The sequence below is a fragment of the Periplaneta americana genome, chromosome 3 (genome assembly GCF_040183065.1).
Source record: "Periplaneta americana isolate PAMFEO1 chromosome 3, P.americana_PAMFEO1_priV1, whole genome shotgun sequence".
In the NCBI taxonomy this organism is placed as follows: domain Eukaryota; kingdom Metazoa; phylum Arthropoda; class Insecta; order Blattodea; family Blattidae; genus Periplaneta; species Periplaneta americana.
This window is the reverse complement of record NC_091119.1, coordinates 99,741,182-99,762,911: the sequence shown is the minus strand read 5'-3', so window position 1 is coordinate 99,762,911 and position 21,730 is coordinate 99,741,182. Positions and strand designations below refer to the sequence as shown.

Genomic DNA, 21,730 nt, shown 5'->3' with positions numbered 1-21,730 from the left:
AGTGCAAGTAGTCGTGAAATTGTTCGTATGGTCGGTGTATCTCATTGAATTATCCTCAGGACTTTAAAAGAACAAATTATTGCAACTGTATCATTTCCAGCAGGTACAGGATCCCTCAGTAGATTATGCTCCTACACTAGCATTTTCTAATTGGTTCCTGGAACATACACTAGCATTTTCTAATTGGTTCCTGGAACAGAGTCCACATTTTCCACAAATAATCGTGGCTACTGATGGAGCCACTTTCACAAGGAATAGCATTTCCAACCTCCACAACAACCACACGAGTCGAAGTCAATCCCTGTAATACATATCCAGATAATTTTCAGCACCAATTTTTAGTAAATGTAAGGGCAGAAATCATCAGTGATTGTCTAATTGGGCCCTACATTCTTCCTGAGTGACTAACAGGAGCTAATTATCTGTTACTTCTACAGTGTACACTTTCAAATTTATTGGAAAATGTGCTCCTAGGAATCAGAAAACCCATGTTATTCTTACACAACGGTGCTCCACCACATATTACACTTAATGTTCATTAATATCTAAATCGCCATTTTCCAGAGGTGAATTGGAAGTTCTGGACCCATCAGATGCCCCGCTACAATGCCAGATATTAATCCTCTAGATTTTTTCTTCTGGGGTGATATAAAGTGCAGAGTATACAAAACAGAAATTTCAAAATGTTTTTTTTTTTTTTTTTTTTTCTTCAAAAATAATAACTTAAATGGAGACTGAGTTACAGAATGTGAAGGCCTATTCGTAATAATGTTTTTTCGAGTTAACATAAAATGTAAAGGAATCTTTAATGGAAATAGTTTCGTTTTATAAGAAACTGCATTCTTTACTATTTTGTAATTACGTAAAGAGCAAAAAAATCAAGAGAAACTATGAATGTTATACAAGTTTTATGGCATTAAACTTGTAGTTAAAGAGGTCATAGCATAATAAAGAATGTTAAAAACAAAATAATTTGCGTACTTAATTCATTAAATATAGTATGCAGCAAAACAAACAATAACCTGCGACCTTAAGAAGCAATCTATTTCTTGAATAATTTCAAGGGAAAAATTGTTCCGGGGCCGGGTATCGATCCCGGGACCTCTGGTTGAACGTACCAGCACTCTACCACTGAGCTACCCGGGAACTCCACCCGACACCGTCCCAACTTCTCCCTTTATATCCACACAACTCGCGTGGGCTGACGAAATGCCAGAGACCCACAACGAGTGCACACAATCTCTGTGTGACTTGGAATTGTGGTTTTCTGTTAGCGTACACAGTAACGTATATATTATGCAAATCTAGTCTTTCAGGTGAAGCTCCCTGTAAAGCAGATTTTTCCCCTGAAATTATTCAAATCTGCTTTACAGGGAGCTTCACCTGAAAGACTAGATTTGCATAATCTATTTCTTCCCTAAGAAGGAAAAATTGTTTTAACCTACTAAACCATCTTACTTGGCAGTAGTATGACAAGTCAAAATAATTAGATTCCACTTCCTTCAGAAACTCTTTGGCGGTGGTGAAGGGAGTGTGATCTTCTTGAGTTCACTGTTTTTATTACCACTTTCATGATGGCCTCCATAGTTGCGGATTTAGCACAAAGTATCTTTCTGTATATTATGCAGTGCACAGCTCTGAAATTATCAGGAAAGATTCCCATACCTGCCAGAAATTCCCTCAATCTGCCTATAAAACCAGTTGTTTTCCCTATCATTGCAGATGCACCATCGGTCACAATACCGTCTAGTTTTTTTTTTTTTTTTTTTTTTTTTTAAGTTGGAATTTTCATCCAATATTCAGTACTACTTCAAATATAACTTCCCCCCAGATTCTGTTTTTATGAGATACAAAATCCAAACAACTCCTCAATTATGTTAAGGTTGGTATCAATGGCCCTAATAAACACAGCTAACTGAGCTGTGTCACTTGTGTCTGTGGTTTCATCCAAAGCCAGAGAAAACCATAAACAGTTTGAATCTTTTCAGAAAGCTATTCCTCAATGTCAGTAGCCATTTCCACTATTCTATTGGCAATGGTATCACAGAACAGACTTACTGACATGAACAAATGTGACTGATGGGGACAAATATCCTGTGCAGCTAATATGAGACATTCTTTGATGAATGTACCTTCGAAAATGATCTTAATGTTTCAGAAATATGCTTTGGGATAGTGAAACTAACCCTCACTATTTTCTCAATTTGTTTTTCAAACAGAGTTTCATTTAGTCTACGTTTATTTAACTGCTTTTCATTTCCTCCAGTTTCTTCTTCCATTCTGCATCTTGTAAAAAAAGAAGTTAATAGCTCAATATTAATGCATAAATTGCTGCTAGCGATGGCTACAAACACTACACAATAATAATTACATTGATCGACAAGTTTCAACTTTTTGTCTGTAACATGAACAAAATTAGGTCACTTTTACTAAATCAACTCTCCTGAACATGAAGAGTAGTAAAAATGTCTTAAGACGTAACATTTTTCTGTTACAGAGGTGTACTTGATTTCACCCAAAAACACACAATTACTTAGGTTTTATTTTACATATTGTAATACTGATATTAGCATTCATGTAATTGTTTTACTAAGTGATATAAGAGAATTTTAGAAAAAATAAGAGCTCTGAATTTATGCTTATATTAAAAAAGTGACCATAAATTCCCATTTTACTTAGTAAAAATCGCTAGTTTTGTAATAACTTATTAAACCTTTATTTAATTCTATAAATTATTTCGAATTATGACTAAAAGAAGAGTATCTTCTAAGGAAACACTCTTATAAGCCTGATTGCCAATAAACTGAAGTATACAATGTACCTGTATTGTTTTTTATCTTGTATAAATTGCAACACTTACAGTTACTTTGTCCTCTTGTGCATCATGCCCTAACCAGAAACAAGTAGCAGTCGCCAATCATGTGGGAATCCCATCTTTCTTTGATACCTCTACTCCATTATTTTAATATCCTGATGGAATCTCTCTCCTTTGTCGCTCATAGCTCCCAAATTTTGGGAAAAAAATCAAGATGAGAATGGAGGAAAAATATTTTTAGTGACATTCGACACTATTTGTTAATATATGACTAACTGTTGATCATTTTCAGCTTTTTTTTATTGTCAAGAAAATCGTTAACCACTGCACAAAAGGTCGTCCAAAGCAGCTAGTTCCTTAGCATTTAACTTTTTCTCATAGTCTCTATGTAGCAGAAGTTTCCTAATTTGAGAGCCAATAAATATTCCCACTTTCACTGTCGCATCACTTAGCTTTGGATACTGCCTTGTGAGATAAGCAAAACCTTCTTCACTCCTATCCATAGCCTTAACCAAGTTCTTCATAAGATCTAATTTTATGTGCAGAGGAGGAAGAAGCACTTTGTTTGGTTTTACCAATGGGACATATTTAACATTATGTTTCCTGAAATGTAAGTCTCTCTGGGCGACCAGTCTTCAGCAATAAGCCTTCTCTGTGTATCCTCCTTGCAGGCCTGGTAATATCGTGATAACTTTCAAGTTCCCACAAATTTGCCAGGAGTATTTATTTTACTGAATTTGCATCTAATAACAGAGTCAGACTTTCATAATGTATTTCCTTGATTTCTACAGAATGTGTCAGAACGGTATTGTTGGTCTAATATTTTCATTGTGCAACAACACTGCTTTCAAACTAACTTTAGGAGAGTCAATAAACAGTCTCCATCCCTAAGGGATATGAAATAAAAAAAAAAGTTCACACTCACTTAAAACTACTCATCACAGACAAAACCAAATCTAAGTAATTTCCTGTTGACCTGGTGCTTAGAGTAATAAAAGGGGCAAACATCCTACCTTATAGCAAACTCAAAAATATGGTATAAAGCTAATGACTCGGAGCTCTTTCCAGATCTTCAATAATGGAAAGTAAGTAAATCTGTGCACAAAAAGATTTCTATAGACTCTTTAAGAACTGCAATATGCAGAAATGCATTTTTTTTGCTAATTTTTCCTCTATTTAAGATATTTTCATGATTTAAAAGAAATATTCGTTAATAGCAAATGGGAATTGATTTAAAATGCCTATTTTCATTCATGTTACAAAAACCTTGTCGACCAGTGTTATATGTAGGCTACCTGAAAGTACATGCTTCCCATAGTTTATATGATGAGATCTGTTAAAATGTCTTTTATTATTGAAGTGAAAAACATAACTGAATTGAGTCGAGAAGATCAAACATCTGATTTTATTATTAACAACGACAAAAAATGACGTCCTCCCAATCACTATGAAACACGTGACGTCGATTTGAAGAACTCATATTACTACCTCCATCACTGACAGTGTATAGATATGTACTGTGATGTCTTTGCATTGCATTGGGACAGGCAGTCTTCGAGTGTTATGGAAAGGGGATGGAAGGGGAAAGTATTCGTGATTCCCTGGAATCATATTATCGCATGCCTGCTATATAGTGATAAGCACATGGTTTTAGCTAGTAGTCACAAATACTTTCAACGTAAAAATTATTTGATAGTTACTTGTATACAGTAAATATACACAGGTAAGCCATATTCATTAAACAAACTCCGCCCTTTTCTCTCCTGTCATATTCACTGAAGAAGTTTCTGCCTTTTCATCCTTCATCATCTTCATCAATATACAACACATGCCAAGAAACAAAATAATCCACTCAATACTCGGTTACATATTATGTCATAATAAGATGTTTTTACACAATAATTCCACTTGTTGTGCTATCACTTTGCCATGAGGTACAAGATGAATTATTAGTATTGCATCTCCGTAACAATGCTCACATGTTGTCAGCCTTTCAAAATACTGTGGTCGTATTGCATCTCGGTCACAAAGCTCAAAAGTTTTCTGTCTTTTCAACACTCCATGGTCACATAAACATTACAATTCTTCTTTATTCCCCTTCAAAATAACACAATCGAAAAATTTCAGTTAACATACCCTGATTCACTCAATTCCACACAATTAAATCATACATTCCACCAATAAACTAGTTACATGCCAGTATTTTCTATGGACTAACACCTAACCACAATTCCCGTTCATTACATAATTTCCCCTGGACCTCTTCAGCCAACGACAAACCATTATGAAGATTTCAAAGCTTACAAGCAAATATCTCACAGGTAGCTCCATGATAGCAAGTCCAACTGTAAATTCATGGTTCAAGTCTACTTCAGGTCAGAAATTTATAATTAAAAAGCTATGTAATTGTTGTTGTTTAGTCAACTGTCCGGAGACAGGTCTGAACCTCACAAGTGATACCAACAAGGCACCATTTATGAGGCAACTAGGCCAGGAGATAATGGGGTAGGGTAGCCAATTCCTTCTCCCCCATCATTGCATACATCGGAGACAAGTTGTTATGTAATTATAACCTTATGATTACAGAAACATTATACAGAGAGAGAAACGAAGATAAGAAATGAGAGAGAACTAGAGAAAAGGGACGAGAGCAGACAGGAGTAGATGCAAGTGACATATAGCCTAGTAGAGAAATTTTGGAAAAATCTGAAAGAACAGATCGTAGAAGCTCTGCCCACCATTCTCTCCACTTTTCCCCTACTAGTTCACCAGAGACTCTAGCAGGAAAGAGCGGAAACTGGGGTTTTGGGTGGGGTGACACTTAGGCGACAAAAGTGGAACTGAAACCACGATCTATGAAGCAAAATGAGAACTCCGTCCTGTCTCCCTTCCTCTCTCCTCTATCTCTCTTTCTCACATTATATGTCTCTCTCTCTCTTTCTTTTTTTTTACTTCCCATTTTTTCACTTACGCTGGGGCTGGGATTCGATCTGTCGAACTTGCCTACAAAACGCACGATATTAGTAACACTTTAGATCACTCAGCTACGAAGTGACTTGGAGAAGGAGGGAAAAATTAATCTACTTATGTTCGAAGGAAAGTAGCCCTAAGTGGGAAATGATGTGACAAGAACTAATATAACCTCCAATTCCCAAACCAACCTCCTGTCATTAGCAGATCCTGACTAAAGCAAACGAGGCTCTGGTGACTATTGTGTGTACAATATGCAAGTGATGAAGGCATTACATTCACAGGTGAGTATTTTATTATGCTAAGTACGTGAGTATCGAATGCACATTTCATTTTGGCAGGCGTAGGTTAATTGTGTGTTGTGTTATGCATAATATGTGAGTGTCGAATGCACATTTCATTTTCGTGGGCGTAGGAAGTGAGCCACCGGTGTGGCAGACAGAAAGAGCAGCTGCCGTGTAGTGAGAGTGGGGATAACTTCCCCTATTGGCGATCTGTTCTTTCAGATTTATCCGAAACTTTTAATCTTCCTTCTTGTTCTTCCATTTCCACACAGAAGACTCCCATCCCCACACGCCCAAAAATCACCTTCTATCCTCAATGTTTGAATGCTTCTGGGGAACTGCAGCATCAGTGTAGCTTTTATGGAGGATTACCCATTCAAGCAAAGACATTTAGTTTCTGAGGAATTACTTAAGAACAACTATTTCAATCGCAATATGCAGATGATAATATCGTTTGGCGCAGCAAATGGTTTGAGTAGGTTATTTCATAGATACTTTAATTCCATTGACTGATGAATTGCAGCGGAAATGGGAATAGAGAAAGAGATTATGTTCGTAGCCTATATCAGTTTATACTTTCAATCGTTACCAGCAAACTGAAGGATCCTTCAGATCTAGCAAGCATGGACACTTTAGTTTACACAACGGTATCAGAATAGTGAACTGTTCTCACTCACTCTAAGTCACACTCAAACGATTTTACTTGACAAGAGAGTTTAGATAGCAACATGCGATTCTTGACAAGAAAAGGTTTAAGGTGAAACAAATTTTGACTATTTTCTGTCACTTATTAGACAAGCCCACAAATGAAGATCATGTTTACGCGGTTTAAAAACTCAACCAAAAACTTAAGAGTACATTAACTTTCTTTTCGTGAAATTTCTTCCTTACGCGATAATTTCAGCGTGTAGGTGTCGTTGCGAATTTCGTGACAGTCATTTACTATTTAGGCTAGTAACCTATTTTACCTGATATTTCAAACTTTTAAGTCATAATTCCTCCTACCACTTTAAAATCACAGAATTTGCTTACCTTCTTCAGGTTCCGAACTCTTTCCTTTGTTGCTGTCACTATCACTTCCAGATGAAGATTTCGTGACCGTTCTTTTACCGGTCCTCTTAGCTGGTTTAGGTTTCTTCTTTTTCTTACTGCTACCTCGGGCATCCCAATCGTCGTCTGAATCAGATGTATCCGAATCTGTAAAAGCATTCTCAGGCTTCTTCTTGTTGGCCTCTGTAGCAGATTCATCTTGTTGTTTGGTTTTCTTCTTCTTCGCAAGCGACAACAATTCCTATAATTGCAGTAACATAAGTTACACACAAAACTCAAATTCGTAACATTGCTTACTGCCAGGCATATGCTAGGGATCTGACTCTAACAAAAAGATTCAATTATTTAATGCAAAAGTCACAATTGTTATATTTTCTGTAGACTGCTTATATATTATCTCAAATCTTGAAATTGGGCATATGTCAAAATAACTTTCTCTCTATTGTGAAATAATACTTGCTAGCAATAATACCAAATATTAAATTGAAAACACAGATACTGTTAAGCAAGTGCTATTGCACGGTATGTGGCGGCGAAACTCTTAATCTTTACATCTAAGAGTTACATTGGTTCTCTAATATTTCATTTCCAAAACAAAGCACGTAAGTTGGCATGCACATAAATAGTAAAATCTATTTGATCAAACATAACAAAGGTATAACTCAATAAATTCAAACCTTAGAACAATAGCAGTTACCTGACATCAGTTACTTTACATAGCACAAAAGGTTAGTTTTTTTTAACTAGATAAATATATAACACTTACAGAATCCAAATCTGAGCCACTCTCATCGCTTTCTCCACTATCAGAATCGATTAAATTCTTTCGCTTTACCATCCTAAAGCCTTCAAAATATTTTTATATCCAAACAATTTTCTTCCTCTCAAAATGGTAAATATAATCTTACTTCCGGCATAGCCAGCGCCACGACCGGCGTCAGCGAATTTCAGAACTAAAGTCATGTTGAAGAAGGGATGCCAACGTGCAAAATCTGTTTTATATTAAAAAAATTGAGTGGCGGGAAATACAGTACATTAGTCATAGTCAGAGCTTCAGTTGGAAAATTAGAACTGCTGGTACTTACTTAGCTCACCCTTTAAAATTATCCAGAATGGCTCGAAAGAATGTTCTTCTGCAGTCATGTTTATTTTACGACAGGAAAGTTCTTCTGTTGATCGCCTCCCAGGATTTCACATTTGCCAGTGGATCAAATTCAGAAAGTGGAGGTCCAGTTAAATTGAAGAACATCAAATCAGTTATAATTATGTTTCACCAAAAGAGAATTTCTTACTGGGATTACAATGTCATCCAAGGAGCTAACTGACCGTTCACACTCAGCTGTTGATATAGCAATAGTGTCCGAAGTGCAAAGAAGTGATAATAGATCATCTGGCTTTCTTTCATAATTTCTATTTTTTGTACTCCCTGAAAGCTCTAGTAATTTTCCTGTTATCTAAGATTCTAAATTGATTACAGAGGTGCACTATACATTCTTCTCCATAGGCCTCTAACTCCTCAGCCTTTCGGATGGATTTAACCCTAGATCATATATATGATCTAGGATTTAACACAGTTAAGTGACAGAGAAGATCATTATAGTTACTATTTCGCAAATCTTCATTCATTCCTCTGTGAGATGACTGTGATGACTGAGACTCTGTGAGATGATAATCTTGATTCTAAATTGGCAGTAACACTCCTATACAACTGTCCTGGGAACAGCTGCATTAAAGGTACCGTCAGTTATATATACCTAAAAAAAAGTCAACGGAAGTAACAGTACTCTATTTGTACAAAAGGCTGGATAAAAAGTAATGGCAACAGTTCGATAATTCTGACATGGCTTTATTCACAGGGGTGCAACATTTTCGTATCTTCAATATAGTCGTCCCCCTTATTTATCACCTTCTGCCAAATGTTTGGAAGGCGTCGTACACTATCAGCGCGTCCATGTTTGTTGATGTTCCGTATTGATTGCTCTATAGCACAGATAAGTTCATCTCTGGTATTGTATCGGGTACCTAGCAGTTGTTCTTTCACTTTGGCGAAGAAATCGTAATCGCATGGACTCATATCGGGTGACTACGGTGGATGTTCAAGAATCTTCCATTGGCAGCGGCGCAAGAGGTCCTTGACAGCGGTAGTGGTGTGACTCCTTGCATTGTCGTGAAGAATGATGGGGTTCTGTACCACGAAGTATCGTCGTTTTCTCCAGAGCGCTGGACGAAGGTGGTGGTGCTTCACGCAGTCCCTAAAAACATTCTTGTGCACTACGACCTCGTGCCACATCAATTTTGATGCAAGAACATTGCTATAGTTTTGTAAACATGATCTTAGGGCACTCGCGCTGTCCCTATGAAAGTCAACATTCTACACACTGCAGTAGATAGAGTACTGTCGCCGCTGGCTGCACTGACTCAACAGTCCTTGTTCATGTTCACACAGCTGGCAGCTAGCGAACGCACCATTGTCATGTGACAGCAGTGTTGCCATAACTTTTTATCCAACCCTTGTATTTTATTTTTGGTCTGATGCTTTGCATTTTATTGCATCTTGATAGAGGCACAGATTTGAATTTACTTAATGTAGTCATACTATTAGCTATCTTGGCGTAATGACCTGGATTTTTCTGCAATGAATGAAATAGGCTACTCAAATAGTTCTTTTTTATTAGTTTATCTGTTGTTGGCAGTGTCATCACTTTTTATGCCTATCATTGTTGAGGAACCGTCACATGAAAAACAATAAGACAGTCTTTTAATTATTCTTCACTCATTCCGAACAAACTGAGTTCTTCATGAAGATCAGTAGTAATACTGCAAGTTGTTTCACTCTCGAGTTCAATAAGATCTAAAAACACAGTTTGGCACCTATCAGTGACCTCTATAGAAAATTTTAAACACAACTAGTGTCTGCTTTTTTCTTAGTGTGGTAGATTCATTTATTAATATACTTATTTTCCGTTTGTCTTCTACAATGCAGTACATGATCCTTTCACGCATACTTTTAGAGATAGGCCTATATGAGATGTAATGTTAGTGCAAAAGAAACTTTTGTTAAGGATTTTTCCCATACTGAGCCCGTTAAGAGATTGGAGATCTATATCCAGGGGCGTATTTTGCGGACTACTGGGGCTACCGGCGGTAGCCCAAGGAAATTACAAAAGAAAAAGTTTATAATATAACATAAGGTAATAATTTTGTATTAGTTTTACAATAGCAATTAAAATTAAAGTAATTGTTAGATTTATATGCGCTCTCTGCTCTCGAAAAGAAACAAGTTGTCAAGGCGGCATCGCTGGAGAAACCGCTTGCTACGAGAGGTAGCCTGTGACCGTTTCGCTCACGCTGTCCTTCGCACAACTGCCCCCCCCCCCGCTCCCTTATGTTTCCATCGTGCACTGTAGGCGGGCGAGTTGCCGCTCTCGTGATCGGTTTCTTCGCAGGCGCGAAGCAGCAATAGCTTAGTACGCTAGCAATTGAATGTGATTGTGTTCTTGCAGTGCATTATTTTAAATCTGTGATTTGTTCGAGTGTCTAAGAGTTATATTAATTGTGAATTATTAAGTTTTTAATTTCCCAATTAAGTGATATTGTGAAAAATATGGCAGAACAAGTTTCTGGCGAGGTTTGTGTTGAAAATGACTGTGTACTAGAAGGTTTATTAAAAGTGCCTTTTAACCGTCGTACATAACAACGAGAAAGTTGAAATTGTGAAAATGGAAAGACCAACTCCTGGGTTAAATTTGTCCATGGACGTAAAAAAAAAAACAGCGAGAGTACACACGCCATTTCACTTCAATATCATATGGTAAGTGGAATTGGTTGTGTGGTACTTCTAAACTATCTAAACTATTTTGCTGGCCATGTTTGTTATTTAGCCGCGAAACTAATGTGTGGTCAAAAGAGAGATTTTCTAATATGAACTCCCTTCGAACGGCATTCCTAGAATACGACAAATCAAAAGCTCATATTTGTAGTAGCATGAACTTTGCAAACTTTGGGAAGACAAGAATTGATTTACAGCTAGATAAGCGAAAAGCTCTACACATCAACCAACACAATGCTCTTGTGAAAAAAAAAAATCGGGAGATTTTACTGCATCTTATTAACGCAGTCTGCTTTCTAGGAAAACAAGAATTGGCTTTTCGGGGTCATAACGAGAGTGTGGAATCAGAAAATATAGGAAATTATATTGAATATTTAAGTTCCTTAAGTGAATTTGACCATTTACTGGCCAATCATCTTGAGAGTTCAACAGTATTTCGTGGTACTTCTCTCGCAATTCAGAATGACTTAATATTTGCTATAAGTGGGGTTATGATAAAGAACATAAAACCTTTTGTGGCCATTGTTGTTGATGAAACAAGTTACTGCTCTAATCAGAGTCAATTGTCCACTGTTTTAAGATACGTCGACAGTACTGCCAATGTTCAAGAACGGTTTATAGGATTCACAAATGTCAGTTCGGACAAAACTGCTGCTGCTTGTTTCAGCATGTGGAAGGTGTTATAGCAGAATACAATGTCGACAATAAGTTAATTGCACAGACATACGATGGTGCTTCAGTTATGGCGGGAAATATTAATGGCTTAAAAACAAAAGTTCAAGAAAAGTATCCTCAAGCACTATTTGTCCATTGTTACAGCCATGTTCTCAATTTAGTTTTGCAACAAACTACTTCATCCATTCCAGAATGCCGCATTTTTTTCAAAACACTGTCGGGTTTAGCTGCATTTTTCTCATCATCTCCTAAAAGATCAGAAAACTCAAGGAATTTATGAACAAGAAACTCCCAAAAGTAGCACCAATTAGATTGAATTTTACATCTCGGCTTGTAAATACAGAGCCACCGGCGTGGCTCAGTCGGTTAAGGCGCTTGCCTGCCGGTCTGAAGTTGCGTTCGGGCGCGGGTTCGATCCCCGCTTGGGCTGATTACCTGGTTGGGTTCTTTCCGAGGTTTCCCCAACCGTAATGTAAATGCAAGGTAGTCTATGGCGAATCCTCGGCCTCATCTCGCCAAATATCATCTCGCTATCACCAATCTCATCGACGCTAAATAACCTAGTAGTTGATACAGCATCGTTAAATAACCAACTAAAATTAAAAAAAATAAATTGTAAATGCAGTAAAGGAATACAGAGAAAAACGGACTGCTTTCTTTAAAAATATCATTTGTAATGACTCTGAAGAAAACTGGGATGATGCTGTAAATGTGCAGGCTCAAGGATATTTGAATTTTTTTCACACAGTTTCAGAATATATTTCTTCTTGAAGTCTATGCTAGTGTGTTCGCACATACAGATGTGCTCTACAATATTCTTCAGACAAAAAGTCTAGACATAGCATACTACTTGCAAGAGGTATCAAAGTTAAAAAAAAAAATACTATATCCGAGTTCAGACGTAGTGGGTTTCCGTCCATATGGAGTAATATGGAAAATGAAAATTCTTCAGCCAATACAATGGAACCACCATTAAAGCGAAGAAAAGGAGATGATGAATTGAAATACAGGCAGCTGTACTACAGCATACTAGATCGTATACACATGGAAATTACTGACAGATTTTCTGATTATGGAAAGCTTCAGTTCACACATCTTCTAGATTCTCAAAAATTTTCTGCTTATAGAGAAAACTTCCCGAATGAGGCACTAAACAAATTATTTCAGTCCTATAACAGTCACTTTGATCAAGTACGTTTGAAAAATGAATTAAGTGTAATATATTCAGCAGAAGTCTTTGATTTTTCGAACAAACCTATCCATGAAATATTATCTGCCATATATGAAAACCAGCTGAACCAAGTTATTCCTGAAGTCCTTAAATTGGCAACATTAATTGTGACAATACCAGCTATGTCAGCATCGGTAGAAAGAACATTTTCTGCGTTGAAGAGAATAAAATCCTACTGTAGATCAACTCATACACAAGAACGTTTATCCGGCTTGGCACTAATATCCATTGAAAAGTCATTGCTACAGAAACTTTGCAAGTGGCCCAACTGTAATTTCAAGGACGAAGTCATCAACGTATTTTCGTCCCAATCAAGACGTCTGGAATTCACATAAATATGTAAGGAATTTTATTATAGGGATTTTAAAATATATTTTGTGTAATAATAGGGTCAGTGGTAGCCCAAACCCTTTAACCAGTATACGCCACTGTCTATATCAACTGGCATATCAGTGTAAAGTCTCTGATAGTCTATTTAGTAATTTTGTAAGCTGTTATAAAACACGAGCAGTGGTTTCAGCTACTTCTTGTTGCATTGTTATAACTCCATATTCTAAGTGTTGCTTTCTGCTCAATTCTACTACGTGTATTTCTGATGCAGCTATGTGTGATTTAGGCCTACATAGTTTATGTTCACGAATTTTTTTTTTCAAACTTCGTTGTTGAGCTTTCTTATTTCCTTAGCAATTTATTTTTCCATGTACCCATTCCTGCGAATTGTGAAGTCCCTGAGGCTTGTTAGGAATAAAATTTGTTTCTGAACGTATCTTACATCTTAACTTACCTTAATTAATAATGATCCACGAATTCTCAGCAGTAAAATAGGCCTAATTCCACTGATCTGAGGTCCAACTACGAGGCAAAAGAGGGGTGCCATTGGATAAATGCGTTACACAATTTATTGCAGAATTTTCAGAGATACCTGGGCAATACCTGCTGCACTTTCCACTGCGGCAATTGTCTCTTCACTTCAACTTTGGCTTTATCACTATGGTATCTTCATATGAAACTTGTGCACTAATACTTTCACCTTCACCATACTGCTTTTGTTTCAGCCATTTCAGTAAACTCATTGTTGCCTTGTTATCTCATGACCACATTCGTATGAACTAATTTCTAACAAGTCATAATATTCAAAATACCAACTGGGATCGGGATTTTGTTTAAAATGTAAACAGAGTTATTTTAACATTGTTGCGTCTTATGTCTTGTAGCGAAGAAGTCATAAGTACGTTGAAAAGTTTAATTTTGTTTTGTAAATAATAGTTTCCTAACTCTAAATACAAGGAGCCTGGTTAACTAAAGAACGAAAATAAAACCTTGTTTTATTTCAATGCTAAGCGTAAGGAATTGTACTGGCTATTACAGACATAACATTTAACTTGGTTTGATGCAAACGGTCGACAATCGTCAATGTCAGGCGGGTCAAACCAGTGGTGGTTTCGGTCATACTAGAACTCATTGTTGAAACACATTTTTCTTTCTATTTTTTATAGTGTGCGGCAAAAATAAATCACTTTCTTCAATATTATACATAAATAACCTATATTCGCATTATAGAATTCACTTTTTCATACCACTCTACTGATTGTAAAAACCATTCGGCTTAACTGGAAACCACTGATATTGTCAATGAATAATTTAGGCTTAATCTATATAAGTTAATCATTTTCCCTGACACTTTAACTGCCCCAATGTGTCACCTATTGAGAACTAATGGAACTCTCAAAGTTTGTCAATTTATTATCTTTGGTTTTGACTTATCTCGTGGTTGGAGAGTTTGCTTACACGATCATAAAATCGTAGAACAGATATCTTTGAACGCCAGGACAATTCTATAACTATCGGTATTGAGTACCGGTCCAACTAAAACCCTGTTAATAACCATTGTTTCACAAACTTAAATCTTTGGTCTTTATCGATATAAAATTAATCATTATTAAGATATAGTAATGTAGCTCGTTTGCATTGAGCTCTCGTTTGTAGGCGCCAATGAACTCTAGGTTGGCGCCAACGAGTTTGTTGGCGCGCACTTATCGGCAGAGTTGCCAACCCTAGGGATTTATCACTAGTTCTAGGGAATTTGAGTGTCATTTGGGGATATAGAGACAATTTATCTTAAAGTCATTGTTTCTAGGGATTTCTTGATTTTTCCCTTTAAAACTAAATCTTTTATTTCATTTCATCTTCTATTTTAATTTTTATAAACTATTTAAAATTTGAATTAAATATTTTTGGAATTATATTTTCTAACAAGAATAAAAATGTGACTTTCCATTTTTATCATATTCCTCATTTCTATACTACTAGTGACAGACTACAGTCGCTAATCGCGATTACCAATATGGCGATTATTTCCGATCGCTATCACCGAAAATGTGCGGACACATTAGGTCACGCTTGATTCCGTTTGGTCAATAGCACAGAGCAGTGGTTCCCAAAGTGTGGGTCGCGACCCCCGGGGAGGGGGTCGTGTAAGGGGTTGATAGGAGTCGCGATATGATTTACAAAATAAATCAAACACTTTCTTATTAACATTTATTTTGTATTTAGAAGCATAAACATAAACAATATCGAACATAAGAATAGAAAATGTTTTAGTAGTTATAAAGTAAAAAATAATTAATGCGATTAATATGCCTGTTTTTCAGAAAGCAGCTTCTCAAATCTGGACTTAGCATTCCATACACAAAGTGATATCATTTTAAAGTTCAAGGAAATTTCTCACTTTTGTTATGATGGTGAACAAAGATGAGAAACTCATTTTGCATAAATACAAGGTTGCAATCATTTAAAAATTAAAAAAAAATTGCGTATTTTCGCAAGCTCGAGATATTCATGTATTCTTTTGATCCAAAACTGATCTACGCTCTGCGAGAAAAGTATAATTTAAACAGTCCATTTCTAGGTACATATTTAAATGAGATTTTCCTTCATAGTGTCTGGAATTTCAACCAGTTGAACGCAACTGCCTAAAAACGGATTCACCATCTTTGTGGTAGTCGTAATTGTTTTGAGTTTCTTCCGGAATGTACTCAAAAAGTTGTTGACTAAAATTGTGGAAACTTGGTTGCATGTCCGCAAAAACACTGTAGGCTATTTGCCTATCATATATAGTGAAATTTTCCATGGGATCTTTAATACACTGGAATGAATCAAATATATTTTTGTTTGTCAAATGATATTGACCAGAAATAAAGTTTATTTATAAACCTGTTAATTTTATCTCTGGCTGTTATAATGTTAATATATTGGCCTTGTAAACTATTATTCAAAACACGTTCAATACATTTTTATGAAAGGGCTGGGCTAATAGTTTTTTATTCACCGGTCTACGGACTGAGCTTGTTTTCAAGTGATATACACAATAACACAAACTTTTAGACAAGGATTGACGTTGTTTTGGAAGAAAAGAAGCTTAAAATGTAATGATATAAATCTGAAAAAAAAAAAAATAAAAATCATATTATATGTATATATATATATATATATATATATATATATATATATATATATATATACAAATAATAAAAATGGCCAAATGGACTGAGTGAATTTTGACATCACATTCTTCAATTGGAAAATAGGTTGTATATTAAAAGTCAGGTTTATTAAAAGTTCTGTTCTTAACAACTGTAAACCTCTTTTCAACACGTTACCCCAAGAAAGTCATCTTCGTGTGATAAAGAGTATTTTCGTATAACGAACCCATACCTTCACAAATTTTATATTATTATAATGTACCGAAGTATATATGACCGAAGTGTGTATGATATTTGCGTGCAGAAATTCTGCGTCATCATATGTTGAAAGATGAGTGGAAAGAGAAAAATTCTCTCCGGCACCGGGATTTGAACACGGGTTTTCACCTCTACGTGCTGATGCTCAACCCACTAAGCCACACCGGATTCCCATCCCTATGTCGGATATAATATATACATATATTATGTATGACACAATGTCCATACATGTGCTGAGGTTTTGAGTTACTGGCCAGGATCCGACGGAGTAAGCGCCGTCTTAAATCGCAAAGTGATTATTTTTCGCATATCATATATTATTACGATGTAGGCCTACATAATTATGATATTTGCCGGCAGAAATGATGAAAGATGAGTGGAACATAGTAGGCCACTATAGGGAACCCAAAAGGTGGAACTTATAGTACACTGAGAGGATTCGATCCGACATCGGGATGGGAATCCGGTGTGGCTTAGTGGATAGAGCATTAGCACGTAGAGCTGAAAACTGGGGTTCAAATCCCGGTGCCGGAGAGAATTTTTCTCTGTTCCATTCATCTTTCTTCACAAATTTTGCTGAAAATACGAATTTGCAACGCCTTCCTTTGATTGAATTTACCACTTCGTATTGAACTATTACCACAGCGCTACGGTGGTAATCTTAATGGTTTGAAGTACTAGAAATGATGTTTACCTAATATTTCGTGTAATTGTTGCACTATATACAATTCAATTTGGTCATACTTTGGGTAGTATCCACTGATTTTGAGAAAAATTATCACTATTTTCGATTTTACAAGGATTTATATTTTTCGAATGGGGTTTAGTACCGGTACGGCAGGCGAGGGGGGGGGGGGGTCGCAAAAGAAAGTCTCGCCCAAAAGTTGGTCGCGTCCTCAGAAAGTTTGGGAACCACTGCCATAGAGGAAACAATTTTCTCTATGTACACACTTTTATCACAGTCTAGGATATACAGTCACGAAGCTTGAGTTGTGAGGGTGCTAGGAACAATAGACTGTGCCGGTACTATTTCGCATTGTCTGTAATGAGGCGATATTAGCGATCCTAGTGCTTAGCAATATCTATGAATGCATATTTACTACGTATTGAGCTTCGTGACTGTATATACTAGATAATGTTTTATGTCTGTTTTCTTCCTGGATAACATATGAAGTTCATACTTTCTTTCGATGTTTGTTCGTCGTTTTTTCTTTTTCTTTATTGTTGTTTCTTGCAGCTTGATATGGGAATTTATTTGTTAAAATGTTTATGTTTTATAATCTAAACTGATACAATTTATGCCATTACTATCTATATTATTTGAAAAGAGATTTTATAACCTATATAATTTATATAATTAGCCTCCGATTTATATTGCAGTATTTTATAATAAAACATATTTTTAAAATGAACCCTAACCTCAACGATAAATTTGTAATGGAGACTGAAATTAAAAATCTGCTAAATAAATCGGTTACAGTTTGCAATCCAAGACGTATTGAAAAGAAATATCTTTCAGCAGCCTTCTGTTGCCCTCCATACATGAATAATTCGTATGCCATTTATTAATACTTTTCTTTTCACTTTTATCACATCTACATTAAATTCTTTCAATACGTCTAATAATAGCCAAATGTCATTTTCTAGCCATTCATTTCATTTTCTTTTCTTGTCCTTGTTATACAATGGAACGGGTGATAAAATTCCACAGTAGCAGCTTCCTAAACAATAGAAAACTTCAAAATATCAAGGTGATTAGAAACCAAAGTTTACTAAAATGTTACTTTCTTCCACTGAGCCGTGCCTCAGCGCGATTATCTGAGGAGCATAGTATCAAAGTCTACAACTCCATTTTTTGCGATTTCGAGGTATCGATTGTTTCTCATAGAATTTTGTATGCTAGCTTATTCTGACATCAGGTGATACAGCTAACTAGTCTCAGAGTCCGTAGATCGCAATCCTTTGCGCCGGAAATGCAGATTATTCAGCCATTGTTATTCCAGCGCGCGTTATTTGACGTATATAGTTGTATAGAGAGTGAATGTAGCTTCTGTAGCCTATATCAGAATCAAATTTTTAAGAGCCATGAACACTGGCCTAAATTGAGTTTTACTTTAAATGTTCATACCCCAAGCGTGTCGAAATGGAATAACAATGGCGGCCGATTGTGTTACTCTGGGTATCCAAGGACTCGGACTCTGGCTAGTCTATTGTTATGGTGCCAGTCGCAACCAAGTTAAAAGACTGAATTATAATTGATGTTGCCTTTACTAGTGATGGTAAAATCGTGCTGTGCAAAGTGTGTGACAAATGCATTGGGTGCTCCATGAAGTCACAATTAGAACAGCATTTACGTAAAAACTGAACGTCATGTAAGAAATAAAAACATGCTCCGTAAATAAACAAGTCTTTCTTACACAAGTGGTCCTGAAACCTTCTTCGTCTTCTACCAGTAATAATAATAATAATAATAATAATAATAATAATAATAATAATAATAATAATAATAATAATTATTATTATTATTATTATTTATTAACTTATTTATTTATTTATACTGGCAGAATTAAGACCATAGGACTTTCTCTTACACTCTACCAGGTGACCAGTGAATTTAATGAAGATTGTGCACGGCAATGGTTATTGCAAACATACCATGGTGTAAACTTGGAGTGGCAGAGTTTCAAGTATCATATTCCTACGCAAATACTGCGACTTCAATACAGTATTCCGGAAAAATTATTTTAACTCCTGATACACTGACAAAATGGGAACGGATAGAGATGAACTTGGTGATTCCTAGGTATGAGTTGCCGTTGACGAGACAGCCAATGCCTTGGATCATTTTATCGCAAATCTCGTCGCAGGTACGTTGAATCCAGAGACTCCGTCCAACTCTCATTTAATTTACTGCAAACCACTGGAACAGACAAATCATGTTACATTTTCTCGATACGTCAACAACGGACTTAAGGAGTTAGGGATTAACGAAGAAAAGGTGTTGGTGTTTTACTCAGATGTTGCATCCTATATGCTAAAAGCTGCAGGTCTCTGTCTGTGTTTTACCCAATATGGTTTACTCCACGTGTTTGGCACATGGACTACACCAGGTGACTGAGGCCATAAGAGATAAATTTCTTGAAGTGAATGGTTTAATATCAGCAACAAAAAAGTATTCCGCAAATTTCTCTATCGCATGCAAAGCTAAAGAAACTGTTACCGGATATGCCTTTACCTCCACAGCCTGTGATTACTAGATAGGGAACGTGGATAGAAACTGTGAACTTCTTTAACGAACATTTCGAAGTAATGAATTCGGTGTTGGAAATATTTTCTGCTAAAAGTGTATCATCTGTGCATGAGTCAATGAGTGCCTTTCAAGATTCGAAGGCAGTTTCATCAATAGCCTACATCACAAGTCACTTCAGTTGAATTTCAAACACTATTAAAAACCTGGAAACTTCTGGACTGGCCTTCCGTGAATCGATAGTGGAAGATACAACCAATAAATTGAGTGTTGGGCTGGGAGTAATCGGTGTGTTTAAGTAAAGTTCAATGATGTAGGCCTATTGAAAAAGAACCCAGGATCCACAACTGTATGCAAAATACTGAAAGATGATTGTGTGCAGCTCCCTGAGAACATTGTTCCGAGTATCATTTCATTCCTCATCTGAAATACGCGCCAGTTACTTCGTGTGAAGTTGAGAGATCGTTTTCCATTTATAAGAACATGGTAACAGACAGAAGGCAATCGATGACTGCAGAAAATATGAAAAATTATTAATTAGGATTAATTGCGCCTTCAAACAATAATTAAATGAGGTGGAATCATATGTGCACCTGTAATTTTTTCAGCTCTGTTTTCTTTTCTGTGTGCGAAAATAATAAAGCTTAGATTTTAAGTTACATATTTTTTATTTATTACATATTAAATAGAGCTATGTAATAAATTTTATTTAGATATTATCCCATTTTAGCTACATATTTCTCATTTGCATACTACATAAAATCCGGGCTCTAATCATTACATAAGATGCAAATTAAATGCACTGAATCGTCATCTTACACAAACATAGACGTACATTTAGGTACCAAGTGATCAACGAACCGCATGTTCTTACTTCAAAAATTGAAGGGTTCAGAACCATAGTGTGCCAAGCGCCATCTACTAAAACCGTAGAAAACAAGGATTAAAATGAAGTTATTACCACAATTCAATGGAAACATATAGCAAGTAATATAAAGTATACACATTAAAACTCAATGATATGTCAATCTTCATTAAACTATGGTATTCACTTAACTTTAACCCATTGCTTTCTCCGTTTTTAATAAATGGCGATGGCCCACTATGGCTCTGAACCCTTCAATTATGACTGAAAGACGATAGGACAGTTCTTGAGTGACATCTAAGTCATATAAGAAAATTATTCCATCTTACATTCAACATGTAAATTAATTAATACGTAAATACGTACAAGTGAAATGAAATAAATGAATAAAAATAAACAGAGAAAATTTAAAAGAGGACGAAAATGGCTAATTAATTATACATTAGTGAGATAAAGGATAGAAAAGAAAAAAAAAAGAGAAAAGAAACGAAGGTAGTAATTAAAGTAAGTTAATAAATGAAGGAGTTTAGGAACAAAAAAAATTATATGTAATTGCATTTACTTATTTATTTATGAAAAACTAATGAAATCATGCAAGAAAGAAAAATAAAGAAGGAAAGGAAGAAAGAGAAAGAAAAACGAAAAAAGGGAAGGAGAGTGACAAAAAAAAGTAAAAAATAAAGGAGTAAAGACAAAGAAAAATGAATAAATGAGTGAATTCTAAAAAAAAAAAAGGGAAGAAAGAAAATAATGACAGGAAAATAGGACAGTGAGGAAGAAAAAAGGATGAAATAAAGAATCGCATATGAAAGGAAAGAAAGGAAGAAACAGAAGAAAGATAAAAAAATGACTCAGAAAAAGAGAACGAGAAATGAATGAAGGAAACGAATAAAGAGAGAAAAACGTAACGAAAGAAAATAATAAAAACGAACAAAAATCTATTTAAGAAATAAATGATACAAACAATAGATATGTAAAAGAAAGAAAGAAAGAAAGAAATAACGACATGTAGGCTACTGTAATG

General features: G+C 35.7%; 1 protein-coding gene across 1 annotated transcript in view; it reads right to left on the bottom strand.

The window, feature by feature from the left end:
- Rtf1 (RNA polymerase-associated protein Rtf1) overlaps positions 1-8,052 on the bottom strand; it is a 67,846-nt gene extending 59,794 nt beyond the window's left edge. Inside the window, exons 1-2 of the mRNA XM_069821124.1 lie at positions 7,886-8,052; positions 7,102-7,360 (exon numbers count right to left, since the gene is read on the bottom strand). Coding sequence (XP_069677225.1) covers positions 7,102-7,360; positions 7,886-7,957 — 331 coding nt within the window. The 5' untranslated portion in view covers positions 7,958-8,052. The remainder of the gene's footprint in view (positions 1-7,101; positions 7,361-7,885) is intronic.
- Positions 8,053-21,730: the final 13,678 nt, after the last annotated feature.